Source organism: Mollisia scopiformis (assembly GCF_001500285.1).
Source record: "Mollisia scopiformis unplaced genomic scaffold LY89scaffold_6, whole genome shotgun sequence".
NCBI lineage: Eukaryota > Fungi > Ascomycota > Leotiomycetes > Helotiales > Mollisiaceae > Mollisia > Mollisia scopiformis.
Genome location: NW_017263586.1, coordinates 555,199 through 571,759, shown reverse-complemented (window position 1 = coordinate 571,759; position 16,561 = coordinate 555,199). Strand labels below are relative to the sequence as shown.

The 16,561-nt window shown below is 48.6% G+C and overlaps 5 protein-coding genes across 5 annotated transcripts; 2 read left to right on the top strand and 3 right to left on the bottom strand.

Moving 5' to 3' along the window:
* Positions 1 to 1,901: 1,901 nt before the first annotated feature.
* LY89DRAFT_579046 (carboxylesterase type B) lies at positions 1,902 to 3,989 on the top strand (the record flags this gene model as incomplete). The annotated part of the gene is made up of 5 exons (XM_018208984.1): positions 1,902 to 2,666; positions 2,717 to 3,037; positions 3,086 to 3,331; positions 3,399 to 3,585; positions 3,655 to 3,989. 5 exons carry the CDS (start codon positions 1,902 to 1,904, stop codon positions 3,987 to 3,989), a joined length of 1,854 nt encoding a protein of 617 aa, XP_018074787.1.
* A 1,763-nt stretch (positions 3,990 to 5,752) lies between these two features.
* Positions 5,753 to 6,127, bottom strand: LY89DRAFT_682173 (uncharacterized protein). Its single transcript, XM_018214452.1, has one exon. It carries the CDS (start codon positions 6,068 to 6,070, stop codon positions 5,903 to 5,905), a length of 168 nt encoding a protein of 55 aa, XP_018074786.1. The 5' UTR covers positions 6,071 to 6,127; the 3' UTR covers positions 5,753 to 5,902.
* A 2,150-nt stretch (positions 6,128 to 8,277) lies between these two features.
* On the top strand, positions 8,278 to 10,206 carry LY89DRAFT_639993 (general substrate transporter; the record flags this gene model as incomplete). The annotated part of the gene is made up of 6 exons (XM_018211644.1): positions 8,278 to 8,435; positions 8,499 to 8,728; positions 8,779 to 8,925; positions 8,976 to 9,418; positions 9,482 to 9,858; positions 9,933 to 10,206. The coding sequence occupies 6 exons, from the start codon at positions 8,278 to 8,280 to the stop codon at positions 10,204 to 10,206; spliced, it is 1,629 nt and encodes a 542-aa protein (XP_018074785.1).
* A 318-nt stretch (positions 10,207 to 10,524) lies between these two features.
* LY89DRAFT_730474 (MFS general substrate transporter) lies at positions 10,525 to 12,099 on the bottom strand (the record flags this gene model as incomplete). The annotated part of the gene is made up of 4 exons (XM_018219483.1): positions 10,525 to 10,950; positions 11,004 to 11,145; positions 11,197 to 11,673; positions 11,723 to 12,099. 4 exons carry the CDS (start codon positions 12,097 to 12,099, stop codon positions 10,525 to 10,527), a joined length of 1,422 nt encoding a protein of 473 aa, XP_018074784.1.
* A 578-nt stretch (positions 12,100 to 12,677) lies between these two features.
* On the bottom strand, positions 12,678 to 14,877 carry LY89DRAFT_610564 (HET-domain-containing protein). Its single transcript, XM_018210553.1, has 2 exons — positions 14,399 to 14,877; positions 12,678 to 14,352 (listed from the first exon to the last, which is right to left on the bottom strand). Exons 1-2 carry the CDS (start codon positions 14,814 to 14,816, stop codon positions 12,797 to 12,799), a joined length of 1,974 nt encoding a protein of 657 aa, XP_018074783.1. The 5' UTR covers positions 14,817 to 14,877; the 3' UTR covers positions 12,678 to 12,796.
* Between the last annotated feature and the right edge of the window lie 1,684 nt (positions 14,878 to 16,561).

Below are 16,561 nucleotides of genomic sequence, written 5' to 3'. Positions count from 1 at the left end.
ACTCTATAATGTCCCAAGTATCAAAGTCTAACATAAAACTGTCAGGGTGAGAACGCTGCCGCCAGTGATGGATCTGCCGGTATCGCCGTAAGTGGTTCCTAACTCTACCGATTCTAGAATAAACTAACATCGACAGGCCGCTGCTTTGGCTCAAAGTGCCGTTGATGCTGCCGCTGCTGGTGATATCATTACTGCTGTACGTTTTTCTACCCTTTCCTGTCCCCTGCATTTAGAGAACAGCATATTGACCAAACCTCTACAGACTTCCTCAGCAGCCTCAACAAAAGCGACCAAGGCCGCCAAGGGAAAGGCTGCCGCGTAAATTCTTCTCTAGACGTGTTTGTGTGTGTGTGTGTGTGATTAGCATTGGGTGGTTGGTTGGGAAAGGGGATAAGCTTCGGAAATAGGAGTATGAAAATTAAACCATGATTGAATCAATTGGTTGCTTATATTTAGATTGTATATTATGATTTGATGAGTGTTTTGATAGATTGTCATGAGGTTATGATTCCAGCAGCTTTCCTGTATGTGAATTGAGGCTCGGTGCATGTGCAGGAGAGAAATCGTGGAGAAAGTGGTTTCGAAGGTCGGAGATCATTTCAAGTCTTTCTATGGTTTGTAACGAGATTGAATCTTGGATTGTATGATCGACAACAGTGATTCTCGATTCCAGACTGAAAAATCCAATCGGATTTTTAGTTTTTCATAACCTGTAACGAGGTTGAGGCCATGTACCCAAGACTGTTTATTCTGTAATGTTCCATCACAACAACGGTATTTGAAGTAAGCTCAAATTTGAAAGAAAGGAACGACATTTCCGTCTCGATACCTATCCTAATATCCAGGAGAATCAAATAGATTTTCTTGTCCCGAGTTCATCCTGGGAAGACTAAGATTGACAGTTGTTCAAACCCTTTGTTCCAAGTGATAGCTCTCCTCGCATTCCGCGCGATTCGCACAACTTGCGCAGTCTGCGCTATTTGCGCCATCCGCGCAAATAGCGATGGAGCACAGCAATACAATTATTACTTAAAGATCCTTAAACTAAAAATATAAGGCTTTTTCCAACGGAGATGGCCAGTCTTCCGCGATGTCCCCTTTCCAAATGCATTCAAGAAGAAAAGCAACTCGTTGTTGCGACAAGGCAATACATTCCAGCCAGTCATGGGCACACTTTGGTTTCCTTGAAAAGAGCCTACAAAAGAAATGATGCGGCTGCCAAGGACGGACGGAAGAATGAAGCTCGAGCCAAGTCCGTGCCTTGTTCCTGGCCCGAAGACTGACCAATCATCATACCATATGAGCATCGCTTAAACGGGCAAGGGGGAACGATTACCAACCTTCCCAGATCCAAACCTTAGGTAACTTTGCTGAATTCCGTGTCCGTGAACTGCTTTGAAATACAAAGATACTTCACCGTGCCGCTGTTAGCATATATGTCTGGGGCTACACGCTCGCACCAATATCGTCCGACCTGAACACTTACATCGGAAGATGACACGGCCACAGCATCTCACGAACTGTCAAATCCTGTCAAACTTTCGGGCCCAACATGGTGTCTTCTAGTTCATCCCGACCACGTCATGTCAATTATTCAGCGGTGACCTGGATCAGGAAATGATCTTTCGGCCGCCTCTGCCGGAGGCCGGGGAGGACGTGTGCCTCTCTTCTAGTGCGGGGTGCAGCTCTAATTATCGTGCTAGGGCATGGTCTCTGCGGGGTCATATTGAAATTCAACAACAATGATATCACGAAGCTAACATGAGCTTGGATACAGAACTCCGTGCTCGGATACGAGCTTCCTATAGCTCGGATCTACCGGTAGGTATATATCCTTCAGTTCCCTTTCATTATCGTCCAAGGTAAGGATCACCTTCTTGCCGAGATCATACAGATACACGATGAGATTCTCCACGTTCGCAGTCTTGGCCGGCTCCCTTGCAAGTGCTACCCCATTCAACCCAAGACCTTTCGATGAGGTGCTCCGGCGACGACAAGCAAGCTCGAACTCTTCCTCTCTTCAGGTCGATTTGGGATATGCAGTCTATGAAGGCTTCTACAACGATACCCACAATGTGAACGAGTGGATGGGCATTCGATATGCAGCTCCTCCAATTGGAAGTCTCCGCTGGCAAGCACCACAAGCACCGCTCGTCAATCGCAGTAGTGTCATAAACGCCAGTGCGATTCCAAATGAATGCCCTCAATCAGCACTCAATTCCGGAAACCAGCAAGCCGCGATCACAACGATCAATGCCCCTGGTGGTTCGGAGGATTGTTTGTACCTGAGTGTGTATTCTCCCCCCAATTCTCAGAATCTCCCGGTTCTGGTCTGGATCCATGGTGGTGGTTACGGTGAAGGGAATGGTGGACAGGATCTCGGACCTATTATTGGAACCAATAATGGTAGTTTTGTTGGTGTAGCCATTCAGTACAGATTAGGAGCTTTTGGATTCTTGTCTTCGGATGAAGTCTTCCAGATGGGTGTCGCGAATGCTGGGATCAGAGATCAGACTTTTGCTCTGCAGTGGGTACAGAGTTATATTCATTTGTTTGGAGGGAATGCTTCTCAAGTGACCATCAGTGGAGAGTCGGCCGGTGGTGGCTCGGTCATGCTTCAGACGATGGCATATGGTGGAACCTTGGGCACTTCTCTCTTTTCTAATGTAAGTGCACGTGAACCTCAGGAACCTCTGCAAAGACTGACCAAGTGTAGGCAATTGCCGCATCGCCATATCTTCCCATGCAGTATAACTACAATGCTTGGGTACCGAGTCAAAGCTATTATGCTTTTGCTCAAGCAGCTGGATGCTTAAGTGGCTTTGCAGCGGGAAGCCCGGCTGTCAACACAACTATCTTCCAATGTCTTGTTGGAAAGGATACTGCCGTTCTCAAGAACGCCAGTGCTGCAATTTCGGCATCCGGAATGTACGGAACCTGGGGGTTCCTTCCAGTCACCGACGGAGTATTCATCCAACAACTTCCCAGTCAACAATTAGCAAAGAAACAGGTCAATGGATTGAGAATGCTTGCTGGGGTATATCCACAAAGACTTCAATTTCCGAAAAATTGCTAACCAATACAGAACAATGCTCTCGAAGGCCCACTATTCGTTCCCCAAAACGTCACCACAGAAATCGATCTCGTGACATGGATCCAAGAAACCTTCCCCATGTTCACCACAGACGACATCTCAAAAGTCCTGCAATACTACCCCGGAAGCAACGCAACAGACAGCACCAACGCCGTCGAGTACGCCACGCTCGGCTACACTGGCGCCACAGCCAATAACGAAAGCTCCATCTCTACCGGCCAACAACAGCGTGCGAATGTACGTGCTAAGCGAGCCCCTATTTTCCCACTCAAACTTACTTCTCAAACACTAACGACGGAAACAGAATATCTACGCAGAAACAACATTCGTATGCCCTTCTTACTGGCTCGCGGAAGCCTTCGCGAATAAAGGGAGAGAAGCGTACAAATACCAGTACTCGGTGCCTGCAGCTCTGCACGGATCCGATGTCTCGGCTTATTTTGGACCGGGATCCGTTACTCAGGGTCCGGATTTCGTGAAGGCCTTTATGAGTACGTCCTTCTCCTTCACCATTCTTTCAACTTCAGAAGAAAGATGATGTTAACATTCCTCCTCCCTAGCAATATGGGGAAACTTCATAACCCTCAACGATCCCTCTATCTCCTCCTCCATCGCAGCCGGCAACTCTTCAAATTCCAGCACAACACCAAACCCGATCACAAACTGGCCAGCGTACACAAACGCGAATCCCTATCAGATCAACCTCAACGAGACGGGCGGAACGGAGTTCACGACCGCAGGCGTGGATTTTGAGGGCACGGAGGTCAATGTTACGGAGTACATGGGCCCGGGACTGAGGAATAATTTCTCGCTGGTGAATGCGTGGACGTGGGAGGGGAATAGGGGGATCAGGTGTGATTTCTGGAGGGCGATGGGGGGTTTGGTTCCTGAGTAGGAGGAGCTGGTAATGTGGTAATGCTATGATAATGCTATGTAATGAGGTTTTAATTTTGGAATAATGAAATTGGGCATTGAGTTATGCAAACATCATGGTGTGAGAGAAACAGCGATGAAGCTGAAGGGAGGATTCGTGTTTTTTTTTTTCCAATGGCAGGTGCCTTGCTCTCACCGAAGGAGCAGGTGTTGTGTGAGATTTGGGGAGAGCTTTGCAGCTAAATTGAACCCTGTACCCTCAGCCACTTAAGTCAATCGACGCCTTTGCTCAAACTCCCATGTCAGGTTAGCAGGCCGGCACACTCTCTAGAAAAAACTATGTTTCCTCCTTTGGCGTACATCTATTGTTCGTCCGGGGATTGAAGATAGCTACCTAGGGCAACATGCCTAGCATCGCCTCGGTTTCGGCCGGACCACAAGCAGCGACCCAGTGTATTTTCTGGTTGGACGTACACGAAGAGTTGATCCCAACCAACACTTGGTAGGCATAATCACCAAGAGTAAACCAAGAATCTTGGACGATGGCAGGACATCTGCTGCGGAATACTGTGGCTGAGCTATTGTCGTTGCAACAACAATGTGTCGAGGGAAGTTGAGCTCGTTCCAAACTTTGAATCTGGCAGAGGCAACAAGAATGTGCGGCATTGAGTGAGGACTTTATTGTTGTGATAAAGGAAGGCTTCCGAGCTGTGTGTAGCGAGCGAGAGTTGGGAGCTCTCTCAATGAACACTTCCAGTCGATTGTGTCCTTTTGACACCGTGCTGAAATCTTCCTAAATTCATTGAGTACTTTTACATTTTGATTGTCAAGATCATTGTTCGTCATTGCCTTCAAAAGCCTCATCTTTCCGGGCAATGAAAGCTTTTTCAGAGGGCATGATGTTCATGCTTTCAGTCGCCAGTCTAATCTTGGGCGTCGAGGGCAGAGCGCTCGAATCCGCATGAAGCTCGTGCACTTTATACTCGATCGTTCTTGAGATTAGATGTGCGTAGCATATGTAAATTCAGGAGCGGTAGTAAGGTAGTACCTACCTACTGATAGCCAGTCGATCCCAATCGAGATCTAGAGAGAATGTCCAACCTCGAGTGGTGACTTTTTGGCAGCTGGGTGATGGGACGCGTAAGGATGAATGTGCATCTGTAGGCGGCACGGACATTTGCCAAGCTTGAATGTTGGTTTTCTCCATTGAGATTTGGATTCGTTTGGTCGTTGATAAAGCTCAAGAACACCCGCGGATGTCTCGATGTGTGGCATAATATTAGAGGCTGAAATTTCCCAAGTCAAGTGATGATTTTGAAGTGCCAATTGTCAGGCAAATAGCTTCGCAACGAGCGTTGTCATTGTCGAATCCTGCTTTAGGCGTTCCGCTGTGACTGTTGGTTTTCCACGTCGATGCTGAGCTACTTTCGATGTTGGATGCGCCGCAGAGACATTCAGCCTGGTCGCTGCTAAGAGTGCCCGTAGGCCACTTTCCCCATTCATATTATTACAATCGCGAGGTGCGCCTTCCAAGATAAAGATCTACAGCACAATGAGGAAGATACCATCTATTCACTCAGACTCCCCTGGCTAACAGACATCTGAAACATGAAACACGTTATTCATTTCCCCGCTATACAATACTATACAGCAAGCACTATACAGAAGATCTGCCAAGACTCGTGCCGTGCAAGCGCATTCCGGCTATCACATGGTCTATTTGCTTCCCGAAAGCAGAACATGTGGTATGAGCCGGGACGATCTCACCCCAGCCGCAATATGCAACGGGCCGACGGTTGTAGTTTCCAGGGGCCTTGTCTCCTCAGCTCTGCTCGACTCATGTCCATCCAGATGCGGTTTCGATGTCCGCTTTCTGATTCTCGTGTCTCGATGTCAATCTTGGTTGATGAGTGGAATGATTACTCTGAAAGGATATCAGCTGATTGACGAACTGCTAAGTGCACAATAAGGTGTCGATTGGGGATCCTTGATGGAAAGTAAAATGCGAACCCAAACAAGGAAACAAACGAGCAAGCGCTGCAAGGCGCTTAGAAGGGCCGAAAAACAATGGGAAGTAGTGAGTAACTTGATGCAGAATTCCATACAGCAACACTATGGGGGACTCTCCGGCGGAACGAGGCACACTCTTTCTAGTATCCCGTATAAATTACCACCCTGTAAGTATCCCACACACCACTTCTTACACGAGAAACACCTTGTTGACTGTTCACGATACTTCGAGGGAAAGACGTCAACAAAGATTTCCACTCGTGCATGTCTGAGCCCAGCAAAACAAACGTTTCCAACAAGGCACTCACTGTCCCATCTCCCTTCGACCGTATATTGCATGCGCTCTATGGCTCGACCGTGCCTCTCTCATATCCCACATTTCCAGGCAGCGCCGCAAAGCCAATCTATTCGACGATCACTTACCAGATATCTAAAACGTTGGATCGATTGCAGCCCTATCCAATCAAGCATCATCCCTCGCAATCACAGGTATAGTATGCCAATTATTAGATCGATTGGAGATGGGATGGATACTTCCAATCTCACACTGGTCAGATTTACGAGCGATGTCGAGCAGGACAGACGCAACGCTACCATGCCATGGGATGCGTGACAAAGAGTAGCATAATCGCCCAAAGTTGCCATGGCTCGAGTACCACTGAGTTGAGCTTCCAGAAGGGTTTTGGTGCAGCTCAAACTTCCATCCAAGACCCTATTCTTGGATCGTTTACCGCATGCATACATGCGTCTCGCATGGTATTGAGCACGTCCTCTACGAGCCCTGACATGTAATCATCCGGATGAATGGATAGAGTATGTGTCAAATTCCAGCGGGATGGATTGATATGTTTTGAGGCGTATAGCTAATTTGGATAGTTCCAGATCAGATGAATTGCGTTGGGGCTTGAAGAGGAAACATAGATTGAGAAGCGTTGTTACAGGATTGAGCCAGAACGAAAAGGAGATGGGAAAGAGAGGGGCTAGAAAGTTCACGAACCTTTCTCGGTGTGAGGGATCCACTGTTCAACGCTTGCTCTGGACTCCGCAGATGTAGATGCAGAGTCTACCTATGCCGTGCATGCCAGGACTTCAACGGCACAGGGTGCACGAACAAGCTTTTGCAGGCCAGAATCAAGATATAAGTCCGTACGAGGTTAGCTAACCACGTTTTTAGAGATCCACTCAGAACAGAATACTACGCTACAGACGTGTGCTGAAGATAGTCGGCCGACATGCTGGGCCGTTGGCGTTCGAATTAGAAGACCTTCTTTGTGGGGAACTCGTACCGTCTTGCCGATCCAAAGACAAACGACAAATCGGAGAATCCGTCTCGATCTCCCCAACTTGAGCTCTAATATGGGGAAAGCCTAACAGCGGCTCGTGTCGAAAACTCGAGCGCGTGTAGCGTCGTGGACTGCTGTCAGTTTGTTGTGGTCCCATAACGCTGTCGTGCTACGCAATTTATCCAGAACAGGGCATCGTTTAGCCTGAAGGATTAAGACCATGGTTGCCGAGTTATAGGCCCACTACCCCAGACTTTGCCCCTAGAATCCCGCCAATGCGGGGTTCGCAACGTCCATCTAGTGAAGGAAGCGCCACCCAGGCCATCCCGTCAGGGCAACATCTACCAAGGTACAATCCCGCGTGCACCCCTCTAACTCCTCACATGATGTTCGAAACGTCTTTCAACGACCAAGCCACCAAAGTTTGGATAATGTCCATTCTCAGACCGTGGCTTCGGGTCCAGCGCTTTATTCGGGTCGTGGAACTTCATCTACCTGTCTACAATCGTGATAGAAGGGGCTTGTCATTGGTTCTCTTGTTGTTTTGGGGCTTATGCGTATACAGCGCCTCAGGAGACGAAAGGAAGTCCTTTCCATCTCCTTTGCGCGGATTGAGTCTGCACACGATACGGATATGGTCAGACGAGGAGCGTTGCATCCACGAGACCTGCCCTACCTAGATCTAGACGACGTGCAGGCCGGACCCTTCCACTCGCTCGCCTCAAGTTCCATCCATCCCCGCCCCTGCCCCGGATAAACCCCTCCATCGGATCTACTTACTGTATTGTTTGGGACTCTCTAGTGAGTTGGACCCGAGTTGGGTGATGGGATTGTTCTTGTTCGTTTGTATAATAACAGAAGATCTTCCCTGTTCCCAGTCGATCTTCTTTTCTGTCTTATTCCTCCTCGTCCATTGGAAATTTTGGACCCGAGTACCTGTTCCTCTATTCTATCTCCACTTTTCGTACTGTGCTTGGATAGTATCCTTGGTCTGCTGGCAAGATGGTACACATAGCGATGGACACGCAGGCCTCTAGGGGTGCTCAACTTGAGGTTGCTCAGGCTGAGGCTCCTGAGTTCGAGAAGGTGACCTGGTATTCGGATCCCGGGTTGAGAGTTTTGTATTTCTGGTGTGCGGTTCTTTGTGTCGCTTCCGCAACTACTGGTTATGATGGGTACGTACAAACTTCAAGAGTTCTACTTCAAGATTGGTTATAATATGCTAACAATCGTAACAGCATGTTGCTAAACACATCTCAAAACTTAAAGACATGGGAGAACTATTTCGACCACCCTAAGGGAGGCAAGCAGGGTCTCTTGAACGCTATCTACCAGATTGGCTCTCTGATCAGTTATCCTATTGTGCCCTACATGGCAGATTGGTGGGGACGTAAAGTTCCTATCGCCGTTGGTGGTGTTCTCATGATCCTCGGTGGTTTCTTGGGTGCTTTCTCAAACGGCTACGGAAGTACGTTCCTCCTCCCAAAACATGCCAGAGTAGAGACTCACGTGTTATAGTGTACCTTGGAGGAAGATTCGTCCTTGGATTCGGCAACTCTCTTGCTCAGATGTCATCCCCAGTCTTGCTCACCGAGCTCTGCCACCCTCAACATCGAGGTCGATTCACCGCCATCTACAACTGCTTGTGGAACTTGGGTGCTCTCTGTAAGACACTTTCCATCCTTCACCTAATATTCTAGCTAACAAACACCCAGTTGTCGCTTGGCTCGCCTGGGGCACAATGCAAATCCAAAACGACTGGGCCTGGCGCTCACTCACCCTCCTGCAAGCCCTGCCCGCCATCATCCAAGTAACATTCATCTACTGGGTGCCTGAATCTCCCCGCTGGTTGATCTCCAAAGAGCGCTACGAGGAAGCCGAGACCATCCTCGCAAAGTACCACGCCAACGGCGACCGCCACAACGCGACCGTGGCCTTCGAATTCAGAGAGATCAAGGAGACGCTCCGTCTCGAGTTCGAGTTCAAGCAAGCTAGCACTTACATGGATTTCCTCCGCACAAAGGGAAACAGATATCGTCTCGCGATCCTCATTTCCTTGGGCGTTATCTCGCAATATAGTGGCAATGCTCTGTTTTCGAATTATATGAATCTGATCTATACCAGTGCCGGTATCGTTAACCAGGATCAGCAGATTCCCGTAAGCCCCCTCCTTTCCTTCCCCTATCTTTCTCGCTTCGACTTTCTGACAATACGATGCTAGCTGAACGGAGGTCAAACCCTTCTCTCCCTCATCGTCTCCGTCTCCTGCGCCTTCCTCGTCGACCGCGTCGGTCGCCGGCCCCTCTTCCTCGCCTCCACCGCCGGCATGGTCCTCATGTTCATGGCCTGGACGATCGTCTCGTCGCAATACGTCGGCCCCCTGCTCGCCGACGGCAAGACGCCCAACCCGAAAGCCACGAACGTCAAGACGACCGGGTACCCGCAGATCGTGTTCGTGTGGCTGTTCAGCGTCTTCTACGCCCTGGCTTGGTCTGGCCTGCTGGTTGCGTACGCGTTGGAGATCTTGCCGTATAAGTTAAGAGCGAAGGGGTTGATGATTATGAATCTTACCGTCCAATCTGCGTTGGTTCTTGGAAAGTAAGTCCGCCCCTCTTTTTTCCTCCACGTTCCTTCCCCTCTCCCGTGCCTCCTTCATGCTAACGTGACAATAGCTACACAAACGCCATCGCCTGGGCGAACCTCGCGCCCCACGACTGGACGTTCTGCCTCTTCTACACGCTGTGGGATTTCCTCGAGCTCCTCTTCGTGTACTTCTTCTACGTCGAGACCCGCGGCCCCACGCTCGAGGAGCTGGCTAAGATTTTCGATGGGGAGGGTGCTGAGGTCGCGCATTTGGATATGAGGGAGGTGGAGAAGGATATCCATATGGAGAGCGAGCCGATGAATGAGAAGAATGCTGTGGCGCATAATGAGAGTACTGTTTGAAAATTAAGTTGATTGGTGGTGGGGATACCCCGTGATGATATGGAAGAGGTGGTTTGGTGAAAGGTGGTTGATGTTGCGAAGGGCTCCTTTTAGGGACTTTTAATGCGTATTCTTTGCCTGAGTTATGTTTTTGATATACACTGTGAGTTGTGATCGTGTGAGCGTAAGGGCTTTGTGTGATCTGTTTGAATTTGGTCCATAATCAGGTGCGCGCTATGCCAAGCCTTCAATATTAAACTGCCAGCCAACAAAGCAGGGCCAAGTACTGTACATGCTCCAAGTATGTGCAATGTAGGCAAATCATGTAACCATCCCACCTTAATGTTCTTCTGGATCCTCGGTCAAAGTCTCTCTTAACCGCTCTTCCTCCGCCAGCCTCTCCTCCTCCGCTCTTTCTTCCTGTGGTTTATGTCCAGCGAACACAGCCAACATACCCAAATCATACGTAGCTTTCAAAGTACCAGCCGCAACGAATGCAATCCAGACCACATTATGATCAGCCAGGATACCGGTAATAAGTGGTCCCAGGCTCGAAGCAGATGTCTTGACTACGTTGATGAGACCCATGACAGCTGTTCGCTCGTGGGGAAGGACGACTGCGGCGAGAAAGGCGGAGCGAGGCGCCACGTCCATGGATTGTGTGCAGGAGCGCAGTATGAGGAACATCATTGCGAATGGGAGGGAGTTTGGGATGGGGATCAGGGCGAGGAATATGGCGGATGGGAGGTGGGTGAAGACCATTGTCTGGAAATTTGTTAGTATTTCTGCTTTTCAAAAATGGGTTTTGCGAGACGTACTTTGACATTGCCAAATCGCTTTGCGATTGAGGAGGCTAGAATCATAGATGCAGCGGCAATGATAGCGGTTGTGAAGAATAGCGAGCCCAATCTTCCGTCCGTCAAGCCAAATTTGGAGCGGAAGAACCATGTTACCCAGGAACTATTCTGCTGTTAGTGATTGTAAATAGGCCGGACATTGAAAAACACTTACAGAGGAGCAAGACTGGAAGCAAAGGCGTCCAAAGCAAACAGAATGCACAGATTGATGACAATGATCCTACTACTCGGGCTGATTTCTGGCAGCTTGGACGTGAGCCAGTTCTTCTGCTTCTTTGGTTCCTCATCTTCAGCCCCATCTCCTAGAAGTGGAGCAGTCTCTGGATCCGCAATCGGGGATGGCTTCTTCTTCTCGGCTTCGCAAGCTCTGCTGAGAGCAAGAGCGAGACATAGCTTGATCAGGCCAACGCAAGCATATCCCCAGAATGCAGATCGGTATGAGACGATCACAGTCCAACCCAATGTCTCTTGCATGTAGTATAGGAGCCACCCAGTTGTCATCATTCCGCAGGCAGCTCCAGCTGTGCCAATGAGGGAGTACCAGGCATATATGTCTCCGCGATTAGCTGAAGGAGTGAGTTGTGCGAGGGTCGATTCTTCGATAGCTCGGAAAGGGCCAATCTCATTACCACTGACACAAAGTTAGCTAGTATTTGGAAGCTCTGCAATCGTGTACAGACCTTGGACTAATGACACCAATGATTGCAGCAGCAAGCAATACCCAGTAGTTACCAAATAGGGCAAAGATGATTCCAGCAAGTGTCATAAGTGCAGCTCCCAGTGCTAGAATAGCCTTCCGACCCAGGGCATCCGCAAAGAGAGTCAGAACGAAGCTGATCAGAGTATCTCCCACTAGAGTGAGTGTCATAAACAGACCAATCTTCCATTTCGGGATACCCAAGACCTCAAGGTACGAGACTAGAATCAGGGTTGATCCGCCATAGGCAAACAATCGAACAAAGCGTTGAATGCAGAGGAGCTTGGTATCGATGGTGGAGCTCCAGAGCGATACTAGTCCCAGCTCCTCCAGGACCTTCACAGCATATTTCGTTGCCATCGTCGCTGGCTCTCTGTATGCGAAGAGGAGGAAGTCGAATTAAGCTTTGCTCCAGAGGTTTGGAAGTTGTGGTCGAAGAGCGGCTTTATGGAGGCAGGAAAAGATGACCCGGAATGCAAAATCCGGTTATGACGGAAAAGCCGCATCCACCCCGTGTCGAAGTTATGCGAGCCATGGCAGGTAATTGCAGGTTTTCTAAATGCAAAGGATACGTGATGGCGAGTCACCGAGGGCATTCCATTGGCGGCTTATCGTGCTGCCTAGCGGGATCTGATAAAGCAAAGCTGCATGGAGGAATCAGAGCCAATCGTTTGCCCCACCCTCCATCAGATACGCCCTTTCTTACTCCGAGCTCCGCAGATGCAGTTGTATTGTGCTTGGTACGTTGATTCATTGCGCCTTCTATAATACAGCTCGAGAGTCATAGCAAGTGCTATTGATTCCATTTTGCATGTAAAGCTTCCTCGTTCTGTCCTTCCATGTTGGCTCAAACAGCCCGAATGTCATTGAATGTCACTTTTTGGGGGGAGGGGGAAGCATGATTTCCAAAAGTGAAAAAGAAAGAGCGAACAGAATTTCAATTCAATTTTTGAGGGGATGAAAGCTCTGCTGCAACGCGGAAACACATTGCAATAGTGGTGCTTCTTACATTCTATTTGCCCAATATGTTAGAGCTTGTTTCAAATGCTGTGAATGTTCAGATGATGATTATCCTTTTCCTGACCAAAGATCTTGGTTTCCCAAAGAGAACATTACCACTCGCGCCGCGGAATATCCCAATTCTCATAAATGTCCCATCTCCAAGTGGAGCCAACACTAGGGCTACGAAATCATCGCGCTCTTTGAAGCCAAGAAGAGCATAAACAAACGACTTATTGATGTGATCTTGGTCCTCGCACTGATCGTAGTCCCAATAGAATCGAGTAAATCGAGGAAGTTCCCGTGGATACGATTTCCTCATCTGCGAATAATCTTCTTCTGTAATGCACGCCGTGTCGAGTTCAAGCCTTCCGTCAATAAGCCGTGACAATGGGAATTCGTCGTCTACTAACGTAATACGGCAGTCTAATACTTCTGCAAAACTCTTTTCAACTTCTTCCACACCAACCTGTCCTTTGTATGAAGTCCAAGACCAAGTCGGCGATTGAGATTGGTCTTGTTTTGGGAGGTGCAAATTCTCAGTATCGGCATCCTTTGTGATCGTCGCGGTTGTGGAAATGCTAGCGTGCCATGCGAGGTGTCTGACAAGATACTTTTGCCACATGCCAGCATAGTACTCGTCGCCCCAAACTTTTTGCGTTTCAGAAGCCACACCAGAGAGCGCGGGAAGGCGATCTTCATGGTATGTCAGGGCACGGCTGCTATAGTCCATCATAGTTTGGATCCATATCCTCGACCTAAGAGTGTCGATATCATCAACGAGTTCCTCCGCAAGCCCATAGATACTCTGTGGAAGGCGTCGATGTTTGTAGTTGTAGCTGGAATAGTACGTTGGAGCTTTCCCCAAATTGCAGTCAGGGAACTTGTCTACATTGCAAATCCACTTTAGATGTGCTGGCCCGTACCAAAGAATTCGAGGCGAAAGTAGAGATTCTTGACAGGCCCATGCTCGAGAATCTAGAGGGCTTTGTATGGGTTCTGGATGGCCTTTGTCTTTAATCCAAAGGGTTCCAAAGGTACCATCAGGAAGGAGATATGGGAAAGGACAGGTACCAGGTATTGGTCTGGGAGCAAGGAAAGATTCGTTAACACTTGTGGTGTTTGCGGCAGCGATAGTCATAGTCGCATTTTTGTAAATTGTACCCATGCGCTTGATCTCGTGCTTCTTATCTTCATCATCATCTTGAATGATACACAGGGCGTCAATCCAGAGATACCGGAATCCAAGGTTCCGAGTGACTCTGATTGCGTCTTGTATTGTGAGTGGAAGATTAGGCATTGAGATGCCTTGATGTTTGTCCAGAAGTGTGGCCGTTGTTGTTGTTACCTCTTGTGGACCACCCCAAACATAGCTCAGTGCGAGATATTTGGATGCATCTTTAGATTGTGTGGTGTAGAGATAAACTTTGTCGTCCTCGCCTTTGGGGCGGACATCTATCACTCGAGAAGGCAAGCACGACTCATTTGATTTCGGGCAACAAGAGTGGTTTTTCATGCACAATTCAAGCCGCTTCAAGATCTCTTCCTCAATTTCTGGTCCAGAAACCGAGATATGATCGTCTTCAATATTGGTATATGGCGCTGCAGTATCATCTACACATTTCAGCTCATGCTCGAGTGCGTTTTTGGATATCCTCACCTTGGCCTGTGAAAGGATACAACCATCCAGGTCTTGAATCGAGACTCCTTGAATCTGTGTCTTCGGCTTTGGTCCAATTGTACCACTTACAGCTCTGAAGGTCATCCAGTTTTGCATTTGTGAAGGGGTAATCTGTGCTCCCGGACTGCGCCATGTGATCCCCGATTTCATCGTCCTTCAATGGGGAACTTCTTGGGAGTATTTGAACCTGTGTTTCTGGATAACCACGTTCTCCTCTCTTGTGATACCTTGTCAATATAGTACAAAAAGAGCACCCTAAAGCTGCCGAGCTGTATAGCTCCTCGATCGAGAGATGCTTGTAGCCTTGTCTGGAAGCCAGTTCTTGCAGACCCTCGAGCGTCGAAGTCATTCGAGTGCATCGCTCACAGAGCCGCTTGGAGTTGGGAGGCAGGTTCATAATACCTCTGGATCTTTTTGTCGTCGTAGCAAGATGAATCCGTCAGAAAGAGAGGCGGGAGCGTCCGCCGATGAGGTGCAGAAAAGACATGGAGTATGCAGCTCATGTGACAGTTCGCTTAGCTGAGGACTTCTCAGAATGGTAATGATGAGAATTTGAAGGAAGAGAAAGGGTATGATAGCTCTTTGAATGGCTTGTGAAGTCTAGTGCAAGAGAATAATCAAAACTGAGATCTCTTCGATCATCAAATTCGACTCCAACAGATGGCCAATGACGGCAATTTACTGAAAGTCTGCAACTTCTATCTCTCAAGTCCTCTATATCTTCAGCGCCAACAAAAGCACGCAAAGTAGCACTGTATTGCCAGGCAAAGAACTCGTTAGCATATCAATTAATCGAGAATCGAGGGCGAACCTGGTAGCACTCTTTTATATCAGTTCTCCAGAACTTTCCTCGTATGCTGCGGAGTTCATGCTCCACGTGACAGCATTATATCAAATTTAAAAGGCCGAAAACAGGTCAAATGTGCCGTCTTCCATACTCGAGGGAGATCTCCACTGCGTCCCACTTTCTCATACAATGAGTTCCAGAGTTGTGAGTTGCTTTGACTATTGCTCAAGCATGAAAAAATTTGATGTCTGATCGAGGGAATAGTGGCAGGACTGCTCACCAAAACCAGAACCTGATCCCTTCTTCTTAGTGGCTTCACTCAAGTGATGCATTTTTGATTGCTGAGCTTCACAGTCAATACAGAGCAGTGACCTGCTTTAGGTTCACTGTGCTCAATCAGACATGCAAACAAAGACGGTGTTGTTAACGACTTGCCTTACTGGAGATGGCTGATATGAATTACGAGCACCGTCCGTCAGTTGTGTACTCTCAAGGCGATAGAAACGTTACAAAAAGAGGCTACAGTAGCGAAAGAGACCGAAGCGGACCTACTGTATCAATGATTGGTCTCACCCTTAGACAATGGTGACTCGAAAACCCGGTTGACCGTTGGCAATTTCCATGCCGTACAAACAACCTTAAGGATAAGGTTAATTTAAGACTCCACTGGCTAGAAAAGGAAGCTGATTATTTCTCTTTCTACCACGCGTAGAAAAAGAGTGGGTCCCCAACTCATCAACAATATTTCCCCAGCTTCGAGACATCCACTTTTTTGCAACTTCAATAATGAGCTCCCAACATCACGGGAAGGATCATGCCAACCTCGCCGTCCAAGTTGTGCGGGGTATCATTGGATGCTTCCCCAGGATGGGAAGCTTGGCGTTCGGAGCCTTCGTGCATGACGGGCTTGACCGAGACATTCCAGAAGCCAAAGCTTCACGACTCAAGCGCTGTCATCAATCTGATTCGAGGAAGAACCCCTACAAGCTTCAATTAGACGCCGTGGTTACATTTCCCCCGCTACTCATTACCCCGAGCGTTACATCTCCACCGAGGACAAAGAAACAGAAATACGGGATTAGTTCCTTTTGCTCCAACAACAGAAGTCTTGGCCCGAAGGCGTCCCTGTAGTCGGCCCCGTCGTTCACGTCCAATAATTTCTGAACACTGCGTTGCTCGCCAGGTTCCAGGCGCTTCTGCAGGTAATGAGGAGGGCCGAGATGCACGAAGGGTCTGATTGACATCGAGTGATGAGCGCTGATCCTGAGCGCTGACTGGTTCCGAGGCATCGGAAGCGCAAGTGAGGTGTGAATGCGGGGAGGCTGTCCGCGTCGCCTCTGTTCGCCGCATTTACG

Bases quoted from the DNA above. Each gene is read 5' to 3' on its own strand.
- LY89DRAFT_682173 (XM_018214452.1), bottom strand. From the start codon at position 6,070: ATGGAATTCTGCATCAAGTTACTCACTACTTCCCATTGTTTTTCGGCC.
- LY89DRAFT_610564 (XM_018210553.1), bottom strand. From the start codon at position 14,816: ATGAACCTGCCTCCCAACTCCAAGCGGCTCTGTGAGCGATGCACTCGA. The intron at 14,353-14,398 runs GTGAGGATATCC...TGAAATGTGTAG, and splicing joins GTATCCTTTCACAGGCCAAG to ATGATACTGCAGCGCCATAT.